General features: G+C 41.2%; 1 protein-coding gene across 1 annotated transcript; it reads left to right on the top strand.

The window, feature by feature from the left end:
- Positions 1-5,811: 5,811 nt before the first annotated feature.
- Positions 5,812-17,046, top strand: LOC308145059 (synaptic vesicle glycoprotein 2A-like; the record flags this gene model as incomplete). The annotated part of the gene is made up of 12 exons (XM_080516390.1): positions 5,812-6,421; positions 7,075-7,255; positions 7,767-7,918; positions 9,299-9,432; positions 9,531-9,620; positions 10,187-10,294; positions 11,510-11,598; positions 11,688-11,852; positions 12,145-12,278; positions 15,256-15,462; positions 15,553-15,712; positions 16,863-17,046. 12 exons carry the CDS (start codon positions 5,812-5,814, stop codon positions 17,044-17,046), a joined length of 2,214 nt encoding a protein of 737 aa, XP_080372516.1.
- Between the last annotated feature and the right edge of the window lie 3,482 nt (positions 17,047-20,528).

Genomic DNA, 20,528 nt, shown 5'->3' with positions numbered 1-20,528 from the left:
ATGACTGATGACCTTCAAATGCAGTTTTAACCAATGTGAAATGCATTGTCTTTGAACAGACGATATAAGGTGCGTGTATATATAAATATATAAGGTGGACACTGACACTTTTGGATGAACCTATAACGGCAAGACTCCGACTTTCATTCTTCCACCAATCAGCCTATTAATAGACCATTGTTGGAGGTATGTATATACAATGGAAGTGCTAAAGTAAATCTAAAAATATTGTTTGAGTCACTCAGCAGTATTTGTTTGTATAAGGAGGAAGGAGGATAATAGGAAATAATAGAGAACAGGGATTTTATATCGCATATTTCTTTTTCTTTTAATCATTCTCTTAATTATTCTGATAATCTGAATCACAAACCTAATTAAGACTAATCTGTTTAATGACTCCAGCACGTGCTTTTTCTTCCAGCTCGCGCTGTGGTGGACATGTTGAATTAACCAACGCGTCGGTTGTGTCTATAGATGGATCATGTTTGAGAGTTAAAGGTTAATGACACATAGAAGAAGCCTCACGTGATCCTGATGCAGTCCAAAATGATGAAGAATATCTAAGTGGTTGGCATGGCAACAGGAGTCAGGTGCGCCCGCACGTGCGGGTGGTCTGTGCGCACAGTTTGATTTTCATGCGTGAAGACAATCGTTTGTGTCAGGAAATAAGCAGACGTGACGTGGGCACATATGAAACGTTCATATCTCGCGTGCGTATGCGTCATGGACGCTGTAGTGGGGAAAATGGCGCAAAGTGTAGGAGGATTAAAAAAAAAAAAAAAAAAAAGGCGCAACAGCTAATAAATGAAGCTGGGAGTGAATGTGGGCAAGATTGCTTGCAGAAATGCGCAAAAAAAAACCCAAAACAACCCCTCTTCTCACGTTTTAACGTGGTGGCGCGTGGGGGAGGGGACCCCCTGCGCATGCATCTTGTGTGCGCGCGTGTGTGCGCGCGTGTGTGTGCGCGTGTGTGTGTGAGTGTAGATGGATGGCGTGTGTGGGCTTCTCTCCTCCAAACCGCGCAGCATCATCATCACCACCACCACCACTCGGTTCACAGCAACAGCCACGTACGCATCATCATCCTCATCCTCCTCCTCCTCATCCTCATCCTCACCATCTCCGGGCTGAAGAGGGACGCTCGCGCCGCAGCGCTTAAGGTGAGATTAGCGATTAAAAAAAACAAAAAAAACAACCCAAAAACGCGCAGTAATAATTAGCTGTTATTGGGCGATGGCGTCTTGATGGAGCAGGAGATTTCTGTTTTTTTCCCCCTTCTTGTTGCATGAAGACGTCCAGGGGAAGGAGACGATGGGCGTGTTCTCCAACCGTTTGCTCCACACAGCGATTTAGGATCGATTTTCTTTTCTTAATAGAGATGTTTTATAATTTAATCCCAGTCGTGACAGAGCGCTGGCACCGAGGCTTCCAGGAAACGAGCGCCTTGTCTCCGGATGCGGCTGCTCGTTTCTGGCACATTTTAGTGTTTTAATACCGCAGGCTGGCTGTGTAAATTGGCCTGTTAGCGACAAGCCCCCCCCCCCCCCCCCCCCACCACCACCACCTATTTTACCCCTTTAAAAGCAATGCAAACCATCATGATCGCAGAAACGTTTGATTGTCACCACCATTTGAATTACTGCGTAAAAACGCCGCCTCTAAACACTGCAATCCGACACTCCTCGAATTACAACAGGCCCAAATAATCGAAAAATATATTTGGGATGTTTTATTTAAAATTGCATTGTAGGAGGGATTTATCTAGCTGTCGTGGATGCGACATTATCAAGTGTCAGATTATTCATCACGACACGCACATAAATAGATGGAAATCACACTCCGCTTTAATGAGCATGTGATGTGATGAGATCACTATCTGTCTTCCCTCGGCCCAGCCACGGAGTGGGTGAACTGGTGCTGATTGATTTCTGAATGAGATGGTGGGGAAATAAAAAAAAAAAAAAAAAAAAAAAAAAGCATTCAAAAGAGCGATGGTTGGAAACCACCCTCCTCATCCTCGGGCCTTCCTCCTCACCCCCTCTTCTGCTTGTGGAGAGGCTGTGTGAGCTGTGGAGAGGCTGACGACTTGACAATAGGGATGAAACGACGGTGCTGCATGTCTGTCATTAACCTGGAGTCGAATCTATGTATCTATGTATCTATGTATCTATATCTATCTATCTATCTCTCTATCTATCTATCATGGCTTAAAAAGCAGAATTTCTTTAGGATAAAATAAAAAGGCTTGAACATAATTGTTCTATTGATTATTAGCATCATCCAAATTAATTTTTCTTCTTATTGTAAGCTTGTCTCCATCATTGACATGGAATAGCCACACTTGATTCATAGTATATTATATATTATTATCAATAAACAAGTAAACGTCTTATAAATAAGGTTGATGCCTGTAAAGTATATTCTCACACATATTAGTAGGCAGATTTGGTCTGCCATGGCTTCCTCATGTCAAATTAAGTTGTGTAATCTGAAAAGAGATGTCCAAATGAGCTCCTGTGATCATTTTGTTTGGTAGAAATCTCGTGTTGCATAATTTCCTGATGCACTGTTTTATTTGGAGTAATTACTCATTTTGGTTGAGTGCTTTTTAAAAAAAAGTTTCTACTCTCATTCAATGCTTGGCAGCCAAAGACTCTCTAATATTCATTAGAGTCATTTTGGGATAAAGAGGTTGATTATTTTTCATTACTGATTATAAACTTGGTGCTTTCACCCTCCTTATTATGCAACACTTTGCAGGGGATGTTGGCTGGCTCGCCGTGTTTCCACCTGTGGCGTACAGTAGAAGTAGTATTTGTTGTGGCACATGCTGCCTCTCTGTCATGACTCAATCACACACTTGTTACTTACACATCAGAATAGAATGAACATTAATAGTCCTGCTGAGCCATTATAACGCTATAAAGATGTGCTTGTCTGTTGTTTTGGTGTTTTCTCGGGGTTCCACACACCGCTGGTGCCGTTTGACTCAGACGAGATGCTCATATTTTTCTATAAAGGACATGAGTGACGGGACTGTGAGTGCTTCAGCGCAGGATATTATTAGGTTAGAGTCCTGGACGAGCAGGACTGGTACGGCTCCTTTGATTCGTGCCAGTAAATCTGCTCACCATGTTGACATTGAAGGATGAAGCCGCCTCATGACTGCAAATGTTTTCTCCTGAATGAAACCTAACAAAAACAAATCATCACTGTATCAACACTGGAAACACTTGTTTACGGCATAGACTCAAGATAATATTAGAAGTTTGTCAACACTATAGCTTCCCCTGTTTGCTGCACATAGTGCAGGAGACAATCTACTATTCAAACAGCAGGATTGTAGTTTCAGTGAACTCACATGTCATTACAAGCAAACGCAGCTTTCTTTTTTGTTATTTATGCTTTAAATTCTGTATAACTGAAAGAACTTATGGAATCAGAACAGGTAACTGTGGTCAATCACACACAGTTTGTGCAATACGCATGTCTTTGGACGATTTCAAGTAATCAAATACCAAGATAAAATTCTGACATACACAGGGAAAACATGTGAACAAGGGGTAACCTTGTTCTGAGGTGAGAGAACTAAGCACTCATACTATCTTGTGGCCCCATGATTACGTTTAGATTCAACATGTGCGCAATGATACTATTAAAATATACATTGTCTATATTGATGTATTTTATTCTTTATTGCAAAAGGCAATAAGACTTAGTAATTCTTCAGAATTCTATCATGTGGGGAGGTGATGACTGCAAGAAATTCCAAATTATAACCTCACTGCATCATAAACCTGCGTCGGTAGCTCTGTTTTGCTGTTTACCTGTCGGACACTTGAAGCTCTGCCTGGCCCATTATTACCTGTCAGACCTCGTTGTTGAAGCAGGCCGGAAGGTGAACAGTGTGGCGATGTCTCATCATCGTGTGTCTCGGCTTTCACTGCATAACAAACTCAAAGTGACATGTTTTTTTATTGCACGGTGACCGAAGGCAAATTGCCACAATACTGAAGCATATGGATGCAGGTACGTCCAATAAACTGAGGAGCTCTGTAGAATTTGTTTCAAAAAGCACCTTAACAAAAAACAAAAAACAAAAAACGTACGTAAATTTTCCATGTTTTTCCTTTAAATTTTCACGCCTAATTGGTTTCTGCACAGAGCTTTTGTGTGATGCGTTATGTTTCTTATCCGTATTATTATTACTGTACTGACATGTTTCCTCATAAACTCTTCACGTAATGACGTCTCCACCATATAGCAGTGTTTGCATGCGTACATAGTGATGACCACACAGTGATTTTCTTTTCATTCCACACCCGTCTATGATCCCTTTGACTCGTGGTGACACGCTGTAGCTCCTTACCATGAATTGAAGCACCCTGGGCATTTCCGCCCCAAGAAACATCCATTAGACATCACTCACTGGTCAAGGCTTGATGTCTGGCCCTGTAATTACTGCGCCGGCCGACTGTGACTCAGCACAGAGGCCGGCCTGATATGGAAAAGCAACAGGTGTAAACTGGAAGGACGCTATTAAAGGCTGCTAATGTGGTTTGGTCAGCTGATTGGAAAAACAAAAATGGAGGCTTCAAAGAGATGGAAATATTACTGACCAGCATGAGGCAAGGTGGAACATTTATCCCAGGGAAAGACATGTAAGAATATTAAGGCACTGATATTATTATATAAGTTTGAGAAAACTGTCAAAACCCTTGATGACAGGCACACGTACAAGTACATGTGCTGAATAATCATGTTGTCCTTTTGTTTTTATTCATTGAACAAGCATTTATCGTTTAAATTCAACCTGGCACAAACAACTTAATTCAAATATATGTTTTGGGCCTGTTTAGAATTTGTGCACTTCATGTAAAATTTTTTATATTCAGCACAAAATTGCATAAATATTCCTGTTTTTAGCAAGGTAGTGCTTTCTTGTACATTCATTTTCTACAAATTTACAATTAAATGTGCTTCTTGTTCGATAAGTAAGCTTGAATCCTGGAGTTTTGTGCTTTTTAGTTTATCATTAGACACACATGAGGTCCAGACATAACACATAAAGACAAAAACAGCAATACTTGCTACAAGAAGCAAATCAAATGTCCAATAATGAAACACTGTGTACAGCACTTTAAGTCATTAAAGTCCTCAGAGGTTAGATCATTTAGGTTAAAAAAAATGGGTGAAGAATGGAAACCTTGAGGTGGTGAAAAGATTTTTGAAAAATGAAGCATAATATGTGTTATTTATTTACACATTATATTTCAAATCTTTCATCAATTGCAGTTTACCCAACTTTCAAATAAAAAGAAGCAAAGATTTATAATTAAATGTTAGAATATTCTATTATCCATTAGCAGACATACTGCACATGAACTTATTCATATGAATTAGTTGTGATATGACGTGTTGAATTGAAATATTGTTGTTGAAATCAATTATCTTTGCCAGTTGTTTCGTTATGTGATCGTTTCCTCTCATTTTGTGGTCATGCGACGTCTCTGTGATCTATTTTTGACTAAGAAATGTTACTGTCTCTTTAAGCAGTAGCTCCTGAATTGTTTTGTTTGACAGAGATGCTCATCACTTTGATTAATGTGAAATTTCTCCTTTCTTCTCAGGCACACTTGTGTGTGTGTGTGTGTGTGTGCGTGTGTGCGAGCCTGTTTTCAATCAGGTGAACTGGGATCGATCTTTTGACCCGGCGAGGTAGATCCTGAACAAACTGACGCTCCGTAGCACGTTGAGGTGGCCAGTCAGCTCAACTCTTGATCTCCTCGGCAACGTGTGAATCTCCTCAGAATGGAGGACGGCTACCAAAACCGGACTGCCTTCATTAAAGGTGCCAAAGACATAGCCAAAGAAGTGAAGCGGCAAGCTTCCAAGAAGGTGGGGCGCTCGGTGGACCGGATGACCGACGAGTACAGCATGCGCTCCTACAGCCGATTCGAAGAGGACGACGACGACGACTACCCCACGCAGGGGAGCCAGGACGGCGGCTACTACCGCGGGGACAGCCAGGCGGCCAACGAGGACGAGGGCGGCCACAGCGACTCCACCGAGGGGCACGACGAGGACGACGAGATCTACGAGGGCGAGTACCAAGGGATTCCCAGAGCTGACTCGGGCAAGGGCAGCCTGGCGGGGGGCCCGGAGTCGGTGCGAGCCGGGGCGCAGGAGTTCAGAGACGTGGGCGTGAGCGAGGCCGTGAGGAGGAAGGACCAGGAGGAGCTGGCACAGCAGTACGAGACCATTTTACAGGAATGTGGCCACGGGAAGTTCCAGTGGAGCCTGTACTTCGTGCTGGGGCTCGCGCTCATGGCGGACGGCGTGGAGATCTTCGTGGTGGGCTTCGTTCTCCCAAGTGCCGAGAAGGACATGTGTCTGTCCGAGCCCAACAAAAGCATGCTGGGTAAAGGCCACTTTTCAAAATCCGATGTCTGTAGCTTTCGCTGCATGCGCGATACGGCAGATTTTGTTCCAAAGCGCCTCATCCAAAACCTTCCGCAGCTTATTCCCCTGAGCCCGTGGACTTTAATTCTCATCCAATAACTATTTAAAAGGCGGTAAATGAGTCAACCTTGTTGTTCTTGGCAACGTGTTTCCTCGTTATAAAACTTGAGTCGGTCCCGCTCAACGTCGTGCCAAAACGTACTCGGTGGAGCCTGAGTCCACCTCGTCGGGGGCTTCAAACATGTCGGGTAAACAATCCAGGTGTTGATTTAAAAATAGAATATGGGAGGAAATCAGGGAATCGTCTTCGCTGATTAAATTCACACACATTCTAAAAACAAAGACAAGTTGAAAATAGTCCCCAAAAAGACAAATACAATTCTCCAGTTTGTCTTTTTTTTAATCTTAATTGACTTCTGTGAATGCAATGTCCAATGTCCAAAATAGAGACATAATTTGATTAAATTCTTTCTCATTTTAATAGGACAACAGGAGTGTTGTCAGACATACGTATGTTTTTATATATCTGCAGAGTTTGAAATCACACAGCAGGAGCTCAATGAGGAAGAAGAACAAAGTTAATGTATTCCCCCTCCTTTACTCTCTCCGCAGGCCTGATCGTATATTTTGGGATGATGGTCGGGGCTTTTCTCTGGGGCGCTCTGGCCGACCGGATAGGCCGTCGACAGTCTCTTCTCATCTCTCTCTCCATCAACAGCATCTTCTCATTCTTCTCCTCCTTCGTCCAGGGTTACAGCACCTTCCTGTTCTGCCGCCTCCTCTCAGGTGTTGGGTAATGGAAACATTCTTCTGTATTTCATCCACCTGTCATGCTGGTCAGTTTTCAAGTTCAGTGTGTCCATTGATCAGCCACTGTAATATTATCTGCTTCCCACATGTTGTAATTTTTAGCCGCATTGCATAACTCTTAAGTTCTCACAATGTAAAAAAACAAAAACATTATTAATACCATTTCGTTTGGCTCTTTTATATTGTGACAAGAGTTTTGAGCAGTTGCTTTGGTTTACTGAGCTGTGAAATTAAAACATTTCCTTCTGAGTCGGAATCTATTAGAGCTCCTCCTCCTCAGTTTGTTTTGTATTTTGGTGGAGTGAGTGAGATATAATAGTATGATAGGGCTATTATGACTTAAAATAACTGTAGTTGTTTGTATAAAATTCATTTGAAGTATTTTGCATTCACGATACGATACTGTTAGTACTTAAATGGGTCTCTATACACAAATAATGGAGTTAAAGAAACCGTTCTCTTCTGAGCTCCGTTTTCTTGTGTTATTTTTGCAGAATCGGAGGCTCAATTCCCATTGTTTTCTCCTACTACTCTGAGTTTTTGGCCCAAGAGAAGCGCGGTGAGCACCTCAGCTGGCTCTGCATGTTCTGGATGATTGGGGGAATATACGCATCTGCTATGGCCTGGGCTATAATCCCCCACTACGGTGAGTACAGCGATCATATCCATGAAGGTATCAGGTTCTGTATTTATACCTTCAATTAAATGAGAAATATGTACAGTTTCAACATCTCTGAATATATTTCCCTGGACAATACTGGATGAAACCAGAGTAAACAGCAGCGGTTCTGATTCTGAGACGATATATTTTTCCAGATTGGTCGGCTGGTGAGATGTGGTCATGTGACCTTACCTGATATTGTTTACCGGTTTCTGACTGTGTTATCTGAACAGTAAATTTCTTTCTCTGGCAATAACTGTCATCCGATAGTTTTCCTTCAACTCTAACCTCTTTTTTTTAACCTATATTTCTTCGTTTCCTAAAGCCTTTATCTAACATACATATATGATTGTATTTCCTTATATTTGCACAATCCTATTGTTCATACTTCACAAAAAAATGTATTAATGATGACAATATATCAGGCAATACATGACTAAATGTAAATAAGCTTACGATACGTGCTGCATGATTTCTTTGATTTGTAAATGATGACTTATTATATTGACGTGAAGACTCTTACTTTCAGTCAAAACCTTTGAAGGTTTTAACTGAAAAATATATATATAAAAATTTTCATTTTTAAGCATCCCTCACCAACACCACATTGTAGAAACTTTCAATTTCCAAGTTTTCATTGCATTTTAAAGAGTTTTCCCAAAGCCAATAGTGTTTCTCTAACTGTCAACCTTTAGACTTCCTTTGAAAATAACTCAACCGTTTTTCTCTAAATATCACCTGATTATGTTCCTGAACTAACAATGTCTGCAAACCAAAACTACCAATACACAATAGTTATTTCTCTATAACCAATAGTGTTTCTTCAATCCTAACCGTTAACCAACAGTGTTTCTATCACCCAAACTCACAAAAGAATAGTGTTATACTCTAGTACATAAACTTCCAAAATTAAGGAGACCAATTACTTGAAATAATGAACATTACATTTCCGGGTAAATGGGTTTTCTCAGCCACAAGCAGGGCCAGTCCAGTGTGCTATAAATATATATAGGATATGTCTTTCCTCGTTTCACTATTTGACAGCGAGTATTTCCAGAAGCTTGAAACTATTTAATAAATCCTCAGCGATCACACAGTTGGCAGGTTTACAGGTCTTTGTGCTAGAAAGTCTTTAAAGCAGAGACGCTGCACTAGGCTTCACCTCTGACTTCGCCCCGAGGGGACAGAAATAAGAACATGCTTCATATCGTGTCACATTAAGTTACTTTATTAAAAAAAGGTTGAGCGGCTGACCCGATCTTTTATTGACTTGTCTTGGCACGGCGGAGGTTGCAGGGCAGTGATTGTACAGATGTGGGAGCTCATTTCTGTGCGATGGATGGTGTTTTCCTCCCTCCACTCCAGGATGGAGTTTCCAGATGGGCTCGGCGTATCAATTCCACAGCTGGCGCGTGTTTGTGTTGGTGTGCGCGTTCCCCTCCGTCGCAGCCATCGCCGCCCTCAGCGCCATGCCAGAGAGCCCACGCTTCTACTTGGAGGTCAGCACGCGTGGCTTGTGACAGATTCACTTACGTCAAACCCTTCGCGTCTTCAGCATTGGGACAGACGTTTTCGGGTTTTTTTTTCTCTCCGACAGAATGGCAAACACGACGAAGGCTGGATGATTCTCAAGCAAGTTCATGACACCAACATGCGGGCGAAGGGATACCCCGAGAGGGTGTTTTCTGTGAGTATCTGTGGAAACTGATGGTCGAAAGATCAAATGTAGGACGGAGATCACGAGTGACAAAAGACAAGGGTCAGTGGGCGGATAGTGTTTTGCCACCAGGGTGTCCACACAGATCTGCTGTTAAATGGCTTCCATGGTTATTTGTACTTAGGTTATTGGATTCCACGCTATTAAAACAATGACAAGTCAAGTAGCAAATTTGATAGACTTTCAGTTGAGACGGGTTTTTATCAGAGGGGGAAATCCAAAGGGTGGTGTTGAGTGGTTGAGGTAGGAGTGAGGATTCAGGCTGAAGAGTTGATTGCTTGCAGGCGAGGAGTCAAGAAGTTCCACAGAGACAGAGGAAGACCAAGGCTGTTATATTCTGACATATACACCATTTGAGTCAAATGAACAAAACAAAAAAAAAGAAAGAATCTCAGCTTCTATTGGCATGAGTTCATACAGGCTTGAATTCATAGCTGATAAATCATTATTTATGTCTAAACGATCCCTTCTAACCCGTACTGAGTTGAGAATTAAAGCTTGTTTCTGTGTAACTCCGAATGTCTCTTTGATGCAAGGTCACCACAATCAAGACTGTGAAGCAGATGGACGAGTTGGTGGACACTGGCACCGACACTCCAGTCTGGCAACGCTACAGGCTGAAGATTATGAGCCTCTCCCGACAGGTGAGCGAAACTTTAGCTTCCTCCCTCATTTCTTCAACCTCCGACGGCCCGACTGTGTGAGCTCATGTCTGGATTTGTTGTTTTGAGGCACTGCTCTCTCTCTCTCTCTCTCTCTCTCTCTCCAAATACCGTAACCAAGTGCTGTTAACCGGGTCGTAAAAGCATGAAATATAAAGTGCCCAGAGACCGCAGATTCCAGTCATTATATGAGAGGATAAGAGCTGGGTTTATTTTTACAGCCGGCTCTGAGCTCCGACACTCCTCGTGGCAGCTGGTGTTGGTAGAAACAACCTGTATGCACTCTCAGGTGGCAGCTTCTTTAAGTGTAAATCAAATGGTGCTTATCTTCTTTTTTAATGTTTGACCAACGAGAAATACTCAAACAGGCATTCTGCACTGATTTAAAAAATTTTTTTTTTATCTAACTTTTTAATAATTACCGACCTTAAGCATTTGCAATGGAAATAAATGATTGTATGGTTTAGTTTGAACTCGCATCTTCATTGTGTCGCACACTCTTCCAGCACCACTGCTTTGGGCTGGAAACTTTCACAGCTCTGTGTGTGAATTCATTTCGCATTCAGCCTACGCTCGGCCACAGGCACACGCCTACACCCTCCACTCCCCCCCATGAATCTGCTTCTTGTCTGCAACCTGCTTAATTCACTCCGAAACTAACTGGACAATAGAGTCAATGTACCGTTTTTGACACTTACAAACTCAGTTTGGTTTTGGGACCACTTAAAAGTCTGATGTTTGACCTGACAGGTCCAGCAATTATGTCTTTGTGTTAAATTGTGCTATGATTGCAAATTCCAAAATATCTTTATTTTTCTCTGGCATCTGTCGAGAGCTCTGAATTTCTTTCGGATAGCTGATTCCTATTTGATGCTAATGGTACTTGGTTAGCGATAAAGTAGTAATTTAAAGTCACTGATTCCTCTGATTCGCCTTCATTTCTTGGTCTCAGTGTTGTATTATGGCTGCTAATCTTAACTTTAAACATGGCAACTGAGCAAATTAAGAACAGCAATTATTTTTATTTAGAATTTCCATTATTTAATCTTCAATTTGTATTTATTTTTTATTTTGTAGGAAGCTCCTGCAATTCATATGTACAAATGGATTAAATCAGTTTTCCAAACTCATGCAACTGAATCTCATGAGGAGTTTCTTGTCTGAAAATGTTTCTTTCTCCCCGTTCACACGTTTCAGATCCGTAACAACATCCTCGCCTGCTTCAACCCAGAATACAAGAGAACAACCTTTATGCTCATGGCGGTGTGGTTTTCCATGTCTTTCAGGTAAACTGATCAATGAAATCCCCTGTTGCGTGACATTAATGTCTCCTCAGTAACTCACTAACTTCTGACTGTCTGTCTGGACATCCCAGCTATTACGGGCTGACTGTGTGGTTCCCCGACATGATCAAGTACATCCAGAAGCAGGAATACGAGTCACACACCAAGTACTTCCACAATGAGCGAGTGGAGCACGTCACCTTCAACTTCACCCTGGAAAACCAAGTGCATCGCCAGGGACACTACTTCAATGACAAGTAGGTGCTTTGCTATTTTACCATCGTTAACACAGAACAGTTAATGCATTTTTTTTAATGCTGTAAATCTTTTGAAGATGCAAAGGGACCCAAGACAGCCTGATGCTGTTAGTGAGGAAATAGTGCAAGAGTTTATGCTTCATTATCACATTTAATTGCAATAAAAGTGAATGAATTGAGATGAGAAAAATTTGACACATTCCATCAGGTCTCATCTTATGATTACAAATATTTATTATTTATACAAAGGCAGAGACGATGCATTGTGACCTGTGAACCGTCTTCTTTGTAGGTTCCTCAACCTGAAGATGAAGTCGATGGTGTTTGAGGACTCGGTGTTTGAGGAGTGCTATTTCGAGGATATCACCTCCACACACACCATCTTCAGGAACTGCACCTTCATTGCAAGTTTGTTTTACAACACAGGTGAGTGTGACATTTCAGTCAGTGTGACAAATGAGCATTGCCCGACCTCATTCACGTATAATTTTTTTTTTTTTAATCCACAGCTAAAAACCAAATGGAAATGTCTTCCAATGTCTTTCACTCCCCTAAAAATGAAAGTTTGTATACAGGCATTGCAACAATGATTTGTGCTGGATAAGTGCAGTACGATGCATGTTGGCTGAATTTCTATCCACAACAAACTGATCAGCAGTTTGAGAAATGTTCAGAGAAGTTTTGTTCTCCTCAGCAGTAAAACTTTTCTCAAGTTTCTCATTTGGAGAATAAAGTCTCTTGTTACCATTACACTTATTTAAATATTTTAACCAAATTCAGCTCTGGAGCAAAATTAGTTCATCTCCGCCTTCAAAGTGCAAGGCAACATTAACGGCTTTAAATTTGTGGCGTTGAAATGACAAACTCACACCTCATCCAGCACACAAAAGAAATTGCACTCGAGAGAAATAATGTACTCGCTGACATTAGCTCAAAGCAACATAATAGATAAGCTGGACTGTTTGGAGAGTCACCTCGGTAACTTTTAATGCATCCTTAAATCAAAATCACAATTCTAATGAAATATTTGTAATTAATCCTGAAACCAAAACAAACCCTTACAGCCACAAGTGGAATAATTAACTGGGACAGATTCAGAAATCTTCCCTTGTGTCTGGTAAAGCAGCACATCGCCACATCGAAGCCCAAATAAACTGCTTATCTTACATAAATCTGCCATCGTGACTGATAATGGTCTTTTTTTCAGCTCCCAGCAGAGAGAAAAGCCATTTGAGGTTACATATGAATTTTAAAGCACTTGATTTACATATCAGGTATAAATAGAGGAAAGATGCACTTGTGTTGAGTAGCTCCGCAACCATAGAAACGCTCTGCTGGTAACCCCGGGTTACGCTGCTGCAGAGCTGTTACCGTAGCGACATAAACAAATCCAAGCGCAAGACTTTGCGAGGGGCAGAGAGATAAGATGTGTCGGAAAACAAAACAGATGTTTGAGAGTGTCAGAGGATTGTTGAGATACAAAGAGAGACGAAATATTTTACAAAACCATGTTAGGTTTAGAGTTTAGAGTTCCAAACGAGCCGCTGGTGGTTTTTCCTCGCAGCTCGAGCTTTAAATCACCGTGACAGAATCAGACCTGGGAAAACACATCTGAGAACGAAAGCCAAACGCCTTTTTTTTGTAGCTGTAAATGATTTATGTTGGTTTGATTTCCCGCAGCAGTAACGGGCCTCTGTCCTCTCATCCCCGAAGCCAGAAACACATTCTTTTATGCTTGTGTCATTTGTGCATCGAAAACTTTACGACCACTCAGCGCTTCAATGCCCGATTTCCGCTTAATAAAACCGTTATTGGCTTTTGGTATGAAAGCAATTTCAGCAGCCATCAGAAAATCTAATAGTCATTTTGTTCAGAAACTGAAATAAGACACCAGAGTATCAACTTTACCTCTCTTGACCCCCTTTTATTCCTTCACTCATTTGTATTTTATGAAGTTTTCGGAGAATAAAATACTATTAGAGGCTGTTTAATGTTGAGTCCTTGCCTGAGAATAGTTTGTATTGAAAACAGATGCATTTGAAAGAAATGGTCCTTTGGCTTGGTTTTATTTGATGGGTAATAATCGGATCTGTGTCTTCGTCTGTCATTCATGTAAGGACACATGTTTGGTCTGGAAAAGAAAAGTTGTTTATCAACTCATGAAAAAACTGCATACTCATTGCCTCTACATGCTTCCTTTGGCAAAAATGGTTAAAGTGTGTTGATGAGTGGTTCATATATTTGCACTGTGATAGACTTCACTTATATCCACTGCTTCAGCAGCCTCAAAGTGCTTTACACTGTCGGTCATAGCCACACATTCACAAACTCGCACACTAATGGTAAAGGTTGTAATGCAATATGCTGTGCCTCCGCTGGCAGTGCTTTGGGGTTCAGTATCTTGTCTCGTAGGAAGGCCATCGTGAAATGAATTTAACTACTAATATTGAGATTGGAGGTCAACCCAGTCGGGCAGCTCAGCCAGACTAATAGAAATCGCCTTAGCCTTCGCCTTGTAGTTATCATGTGAAATTAGTTATGCACTTTATTAGCCAAAATTGTTGTTGTTGACAGTTACTATTTCACAAAACTCCTATTTATTATAGGAGCGTTGGCTCTTGCGATGCCTTAGTTTACCTCTCTGCGTGTTATGAGTTGATCTCAGCTGCTTTTCTTCGATGAGGAGCCCCCTGGTGCGGGGGACAGTCACAGTACAGCTGCGACTCCTCCAAATTAAAAGGATCCAAGTCAAGTTTGATTCACACAGCTGATTGAGATGCCCCCCAGTGGCCTGCTGTGGGACGTGCACCAGTTAAAGCCAAGTGGGGAGAGATCGAGTGATCACCCAGAGATCAGGGTTTGGGTCGTCTGAAGTTATTAGAGATGAGTAATAGAGATATGGTCATCGATCAGTTCCTGTAAAGACGTAATCTCCATATAATGGAGCATTTTCCTCCAAATTATTTCAGCTGAAGTTGAAGTGTTCACAGTTTGATATTGCTCAGCCCACAATAATCACACAGCCCTAACTGAGAAAAACAAATGTAACTAAGTAGGTACTCACTTAAGTTATTAGTTTTAATTTTCAAATGCTAATTTTCAATACTTGGTTCAACAAAACATAAATACATTTCTTCCATAAGCAGTGACTTTGGCAAAGAATTTGTTTATGAAAAGGACACTCAGTTGCTTTATTTTTTTTTCTTCATTATTTTGAGATGAACGTGAAAGAAATTCAAAGATTGAATCATTTGGTGAATACGCTGTGGAAGAGAAAGCAGTTATGATTGTCAGGCCTGATTAAACCTTTACAATTCCAGCAATGAGTTACTCACATTTTCATATTTCAGTGAATTGTTGAGTCATTCCCACAGCACTGTTTTTTCTGTCTCCCTTCCTTCAGATTTGTTCAAATACAGATTTGTCGACTGTAAGCTCGTCAACAGCACGTTTCTACACAACAAGGAGGGCTGCATGCTCGACTTCAGCGACGACTTCAACAATGCCTACATGATTTACTTTGTCAGTTTCCTCGGCACACTGGCCGTGTTGCCTGGCAACATCGTGTCGGCTCTTTTAATGGACAAAATTGGACGTTTAAGGATGCTGGGTAGGTAAACCTAATCAGGGCGGATGATTCAGTTACGGCCACAGCAGCTCCTTAACTCGTGATTGAACTCTTCATCCTGTCACCACACAGCGGGATCCAGCGTCATATCTTGTGTCAGCTGTTTCTTCCTGATGTTCGGCAACAGCGAGTCGGGGATGATCGCCCTCCTGTGTCTGTTTGGGGGCATCAGCATCGCCTCGTGGAACGCCCTGGATGTGATCACGGTGGAGCTGTACCCGTCGGATAAAAGGTAAGCGGAGCTAATGTGGAAGATCACAGGATTTTTGTGGTAGATCCAACAAAGGTTTTTTTTTTTTTTTTCTGATGTGGGTAATTGTTTTTTCTATTTATCTTTATTAATTCGATTTTTATTTTGTGGAGATAAAAGATCATCCTGCATGTAAAGCATCTTCATGCATGTTTTGATCCTCAGGAGCAACCTTTTCCTTCTGGTTTAGGTTCAAATTGGATTTTTGATTCCTTTAACAAATACATTATGGGTATTATTATACTATAAGGCCCTGGGTCTTATAATGAGATGTCACAACACTATTGTCGAAGTAATAATAAAAAAAAATCTTTAGAATTGTACAATTAATCTAATTGTAAAAAGCTTTGGTTGCTGGATTTAACCATTAGAAAAAGTAGTAATTTGATAAGCATGTTTGCTTGTATATTATAGTCGCAATTTACAGATAGTAAGGTGAAATGTTAATATCTGGTTATGACAGCAATTTCAACAAGATGTTGAGATTATCTTACATACTCTGCATTGTATGTCTCATGTTAAGATGAAATATTTTTAAATCACAAGTTTGATCATTTATGATCTAATTTGTAGTAATCCCATTCACCTAAAAAAAAAATGTTAGATGAATGAATAATTTGATGCACAATAACATTCAATTATATGAAGCATTAGTGCACAGTGATGTCTTGTGACGCTCTTGTTGGTTTGTGACTCGATGGATTTCATTTTCAACTAAAATCTTTAGATGGCTCTTCATGTGTTATTGTCAGAATTTATAGTAACGCATCAGAAAGTGAAAGCTTTTTGCTGATGCTTTCTAAAGACATGCACAGAAATGTTTGTCTGATAAAATCCTATTTTCCCTTATTCCAAGTATCTACAACAGTAAACAACTGATAGTGCAAGTAAGCACTGTTTTTTGACCTATATGCAGAAATCATAGGGGGTTGCTGCACTCCACCGCTCTATTATATAATGGTTTCTCCTCAACACTGATGAGATCTCCACTCATGCACTGATTTGTCAAAAAAAAAAAAATAAAAATCAACATCATTGTTCAATATAACTTATTTTGTTCAAATCCTCCCATGGATCAGGTGATTTTACCTCCTTACTGAAATTGTGTTCGTCCACGTTTCCCTCCACTCAGGACCACAGCGTTCGGCTTCCTGAACGCCCTCTGTAAACTGGCTGCCGTGTTGGGCATCAGCATTTTCCAGTCGTTTGTCGGCATCACCAAGGCCGTGCCCATCATCTTCGCCGCCGGTGCACTCGCCGCTGGCAGCTTCCTCGCGACCAAGTTGCCGGAAACAAGAGGCCAGGTGCTGCAGTAAACGGTGTTACGAGCGGTGGGCAGCGTGAGTCCAGCTGGACCTTGTGTCTGACAACCAGAGCCCGAACATCCCAGAGTGTTTCAGCGCTGCCCTGAAGCACACCACCAGAACAGACTGACATCCCCATTGTAAGCCCAGAATCCTTTGAAATGTGGATCGCATCATTCAGAGTCTTCACGGAGAAGAGCAAGCAGATGTAGGAAAAAGATCCCCGCATCACGGTAACATCTGTAATCCCTTTATTTCAGCTGATCTGTCAGGTATTTAAAAAACAAAAACAAAAAAAATGAACCAAATCCCGACTTTTGCAGGGTGATGTGGTACAAGTGGAAATGTGCAGTTATGAGGAAAAGCCCATAAATCTAAAGTGAAACGACAGAACGGAAAAATAAAGAGACGAGACTGAAAAAGAAAAAAGCCATTTCTGTGGGAAGGAGAAGCATGGTCAGTGTTTACATTCAGTCGTTTTATTTTCCCGTCCGTCCTCGACCTCAGTGACTCTTGTTTCTCTCGCAGTAACCGTCGCGTCCACATTCAACCTGATGCTCGCGTTCCAAGGAAAGTTGTTGCTTTAAAACAATTTCAGGGTGAAAATCTTTCCTCTAAAAATAGACCCTTGACCACTGCCGAAATTTCCAGCCAGAGCCACCGATTCTCCACCACACACTATTGAAACATTCCATGTAATGTTGGATTTATTCAGAAACAAAAGCGTCCGTGTGCATTTCTTTTGTCTCTGAATCAAGCCGCCCTGTTCCTCCACCCACAGCCTCGGAACGCAGGCGGGTGAAGATGCATTTCTTAGGATTCTCCGTTGTGAATGGGAATGGTTTGATCCAGTTCCTCTGTGTTCAGTGTAAAACTAATGTTTCCCCTCCCTGCTTGTGACGACGACGAGTGCAGCACAGGAGCATCTGTGGGATGGATTTTGGTCAAGTGCTAAATGTGAGAGCTGGTGCTGAGAGCGGTAGATTTTAGACGTGTGTGATTGCATGTGAATGTGAATGCTTGTGTGTTTGTCACGTGACTGAACTCTATTACTTCATACAAATGAGTGCGGCCAATCAGACTTTTAGTTATCCAACTGCAGAATATATGAAGCAGTGATCAGTTATTTATTTATTTATTTATTTTAATCTTTTTAAATTCCATCTCAATATAACTGTTGCAAAGTAGCTCAGGTGAGACAAAGGCATACACATTTGACATAAATCCTCCATGCGAGACGGTACAGCTCCACCCAACATGCACACCTGCTGTAAATGGCATCAATGTGACAATTCACACACGACTGAGTGTGAATGATCTTTGTTTAACTTTGAAAGAAAAAAAAAAAGTGAAGTCAAGGTTTGCCCACGGTTTTCTTTCAGAGCTTTTGTTTGTGAGTTACAGTCCTTATGAGAAGATGGTGTTTGCACAGTTGGGACTGAAAAGTCCTGGAGAAAAAAAAAAAAAAGGGAGAAAGAACTGGGTTGGAGCATGCAAACAAAAGCGTTTTTTCCACTCCGTTCATTAAAGTTATGGCACAATTTATTTTAATTCATAAGCACAAATTAAATGGGACCAAAACAAAGCAGAAGAAAAGGTGATTTAACCGGCAGAGTGGCACAAAAGTAAGTGAAATTTTGATTTTAAGGGCTCCTGTCCAGTTGTTCCTTTACAGTATCCATTGCCGTCAGAGAAGAGGAACTGTATATTAGTTTAGGGACACGTCGGTACTTACTGAACGCTAAAATGCTCGTCGAGATGTTGGTTTGAATTGGGTGTGGAGGATTATTGTTTATACATATCACTGTACTTTGGTATAATTTCTCCAAAGGTGAAGATCAATACGTGTGCTGACAATCAGTGAGTGACGACATGCGAGTGTGGAGTTCTGACCTAAAATCCTCTCTAGGATTGTGTGCTTGTGTGTCCATGTGCATGTTTGTGCTCTTACTGATCCGCCCCTTCGAGTTGTTCAAAGCTTTTGTCCACGTCTGTCCTCAGTTTGTATACCGTGCCTCCCAGTTGCCTCAGAGCTCAGAACGTCAAAGAACATTCTGGTCGACGCGGTTCATTAAAGTTGTTCATACCTGTAACTAATGTGATGGTGGGACTGTAAGTACGAGTTACGACAAAGAATTACTCCTAAAATACCTTTTATGCCATCATGTGGCTCGGCTTTCACCCGTATTAGTATCTCAACCTCGGATTCCGATCTAAAGGAGCCTTGGCTTTGAGCTTTTCACTGCAAAACCAACTAGGAATTCCGACTTCTGAGAACAACTGGAACGCACTATTAAATCCTTGGGATCAGATCTCTATTTAACCGTTGAGAAAAGGATTTGTCCCATCCTGTTTGTATGCGAAAGACTGTGAGAAAGGTGTGTGTGTGTGTGTAAGCTGACCAAATTGTCCGTCGCATATTTTTCTACTCCTTTCTGTTGCAAAGTTTTCATCCCTGCGATGAAAACGGCTCAGTTGGGGACCACGGATTATATTTACACTAAGAAAAGGAGGGAAGGAAAACCCTGAATACAATATATGCAGTGTAGAATACGACTTTCTGTTCTTCAATAATGGACTTGTGTGCTCTTCTGCTGACGAATCTTCAGTCTTTCAAACAAGTCCCATGAAAGATAGCCGCTCTCCAACATAACATGCTCCTCTTGTTCGGAAACACGGGGAAAAAAACGTAGGATCACATCTCAAATTAACGGAGAAAACTTCTCCACCTCCCCCTCCTCCGTTTGTATTCAACCGATCGTGACGCATGTTTGTATTGTATTGTCTGACTTCTTGGACGTCCTGTATGCCAGCTGTTTTTGTCCAAAGCAAGAACTAGTGTTCTCATTGTCGTATGAAGACATAGATTTGTTGCTTGCAGTGATTGTTCTTAATCAAAGTGGGGTTTAAAAATTTGGTGAAACTTGAGTATGTGTTCTGGAAGTAAGTTAGTGGTGACTGTGCTCTCCTTATTTACCTTGGACCCAGGTAACTTTTTATACACAAATAAATCTATATATATATATATACATATATAAATATACAGATGTATGCCTGATCCTCTGAGGAGGATGCTTGTAATCATGCAGTTCATCTTGTCACAGACGTGCAAGATACTTTTGGCCGGAAAAGGGCAATATACTTGAGCAAAAGAGAGCCAAAAACGTGCGTTAAATAAAATGCACAATTTGACATGAACTTGTTTGTTTACATACGTAAAAAGGGGGAAGTGTAGGCAATATAGAGGATGCTTTAACCCCAGCCTGTGAGCAAACCGAAAGTAGGCTTTGAATCTGAAAGGACTTTCAGATTCTGAAAGGTTTAACTCGTCAATAGAGCGCCCTCTGTCAAATTGAAGCTCCTGTCCAAACTGTAAAGGTTTACTATCAATGTTACTGTGTGTGGACTCATTCTATAAATATACATGTATAAACTCTCACAAAAGGTTGCCGGTTTGAGTTTTCGTCTGTGATACTGGCCGTGCAACACAAAAC

The sequence above is a fragment of the Blennius ocellaris genome (assembly GCF_963422515.1).
Source record: "Blennius ocellaris genome assembly, chromosome: 20".
In the NCBI taxonomy this organism is placed as follows: domain Eukaryota; kingdom Metazoa; phylum Chordata; class Actinopteri; order Blenniiformes; family Blenniidae; genus Blennius; species Blennius ocellaris.
This window is presented reverse-complemented; position numbering and strand designations above follow the sequence as displayed.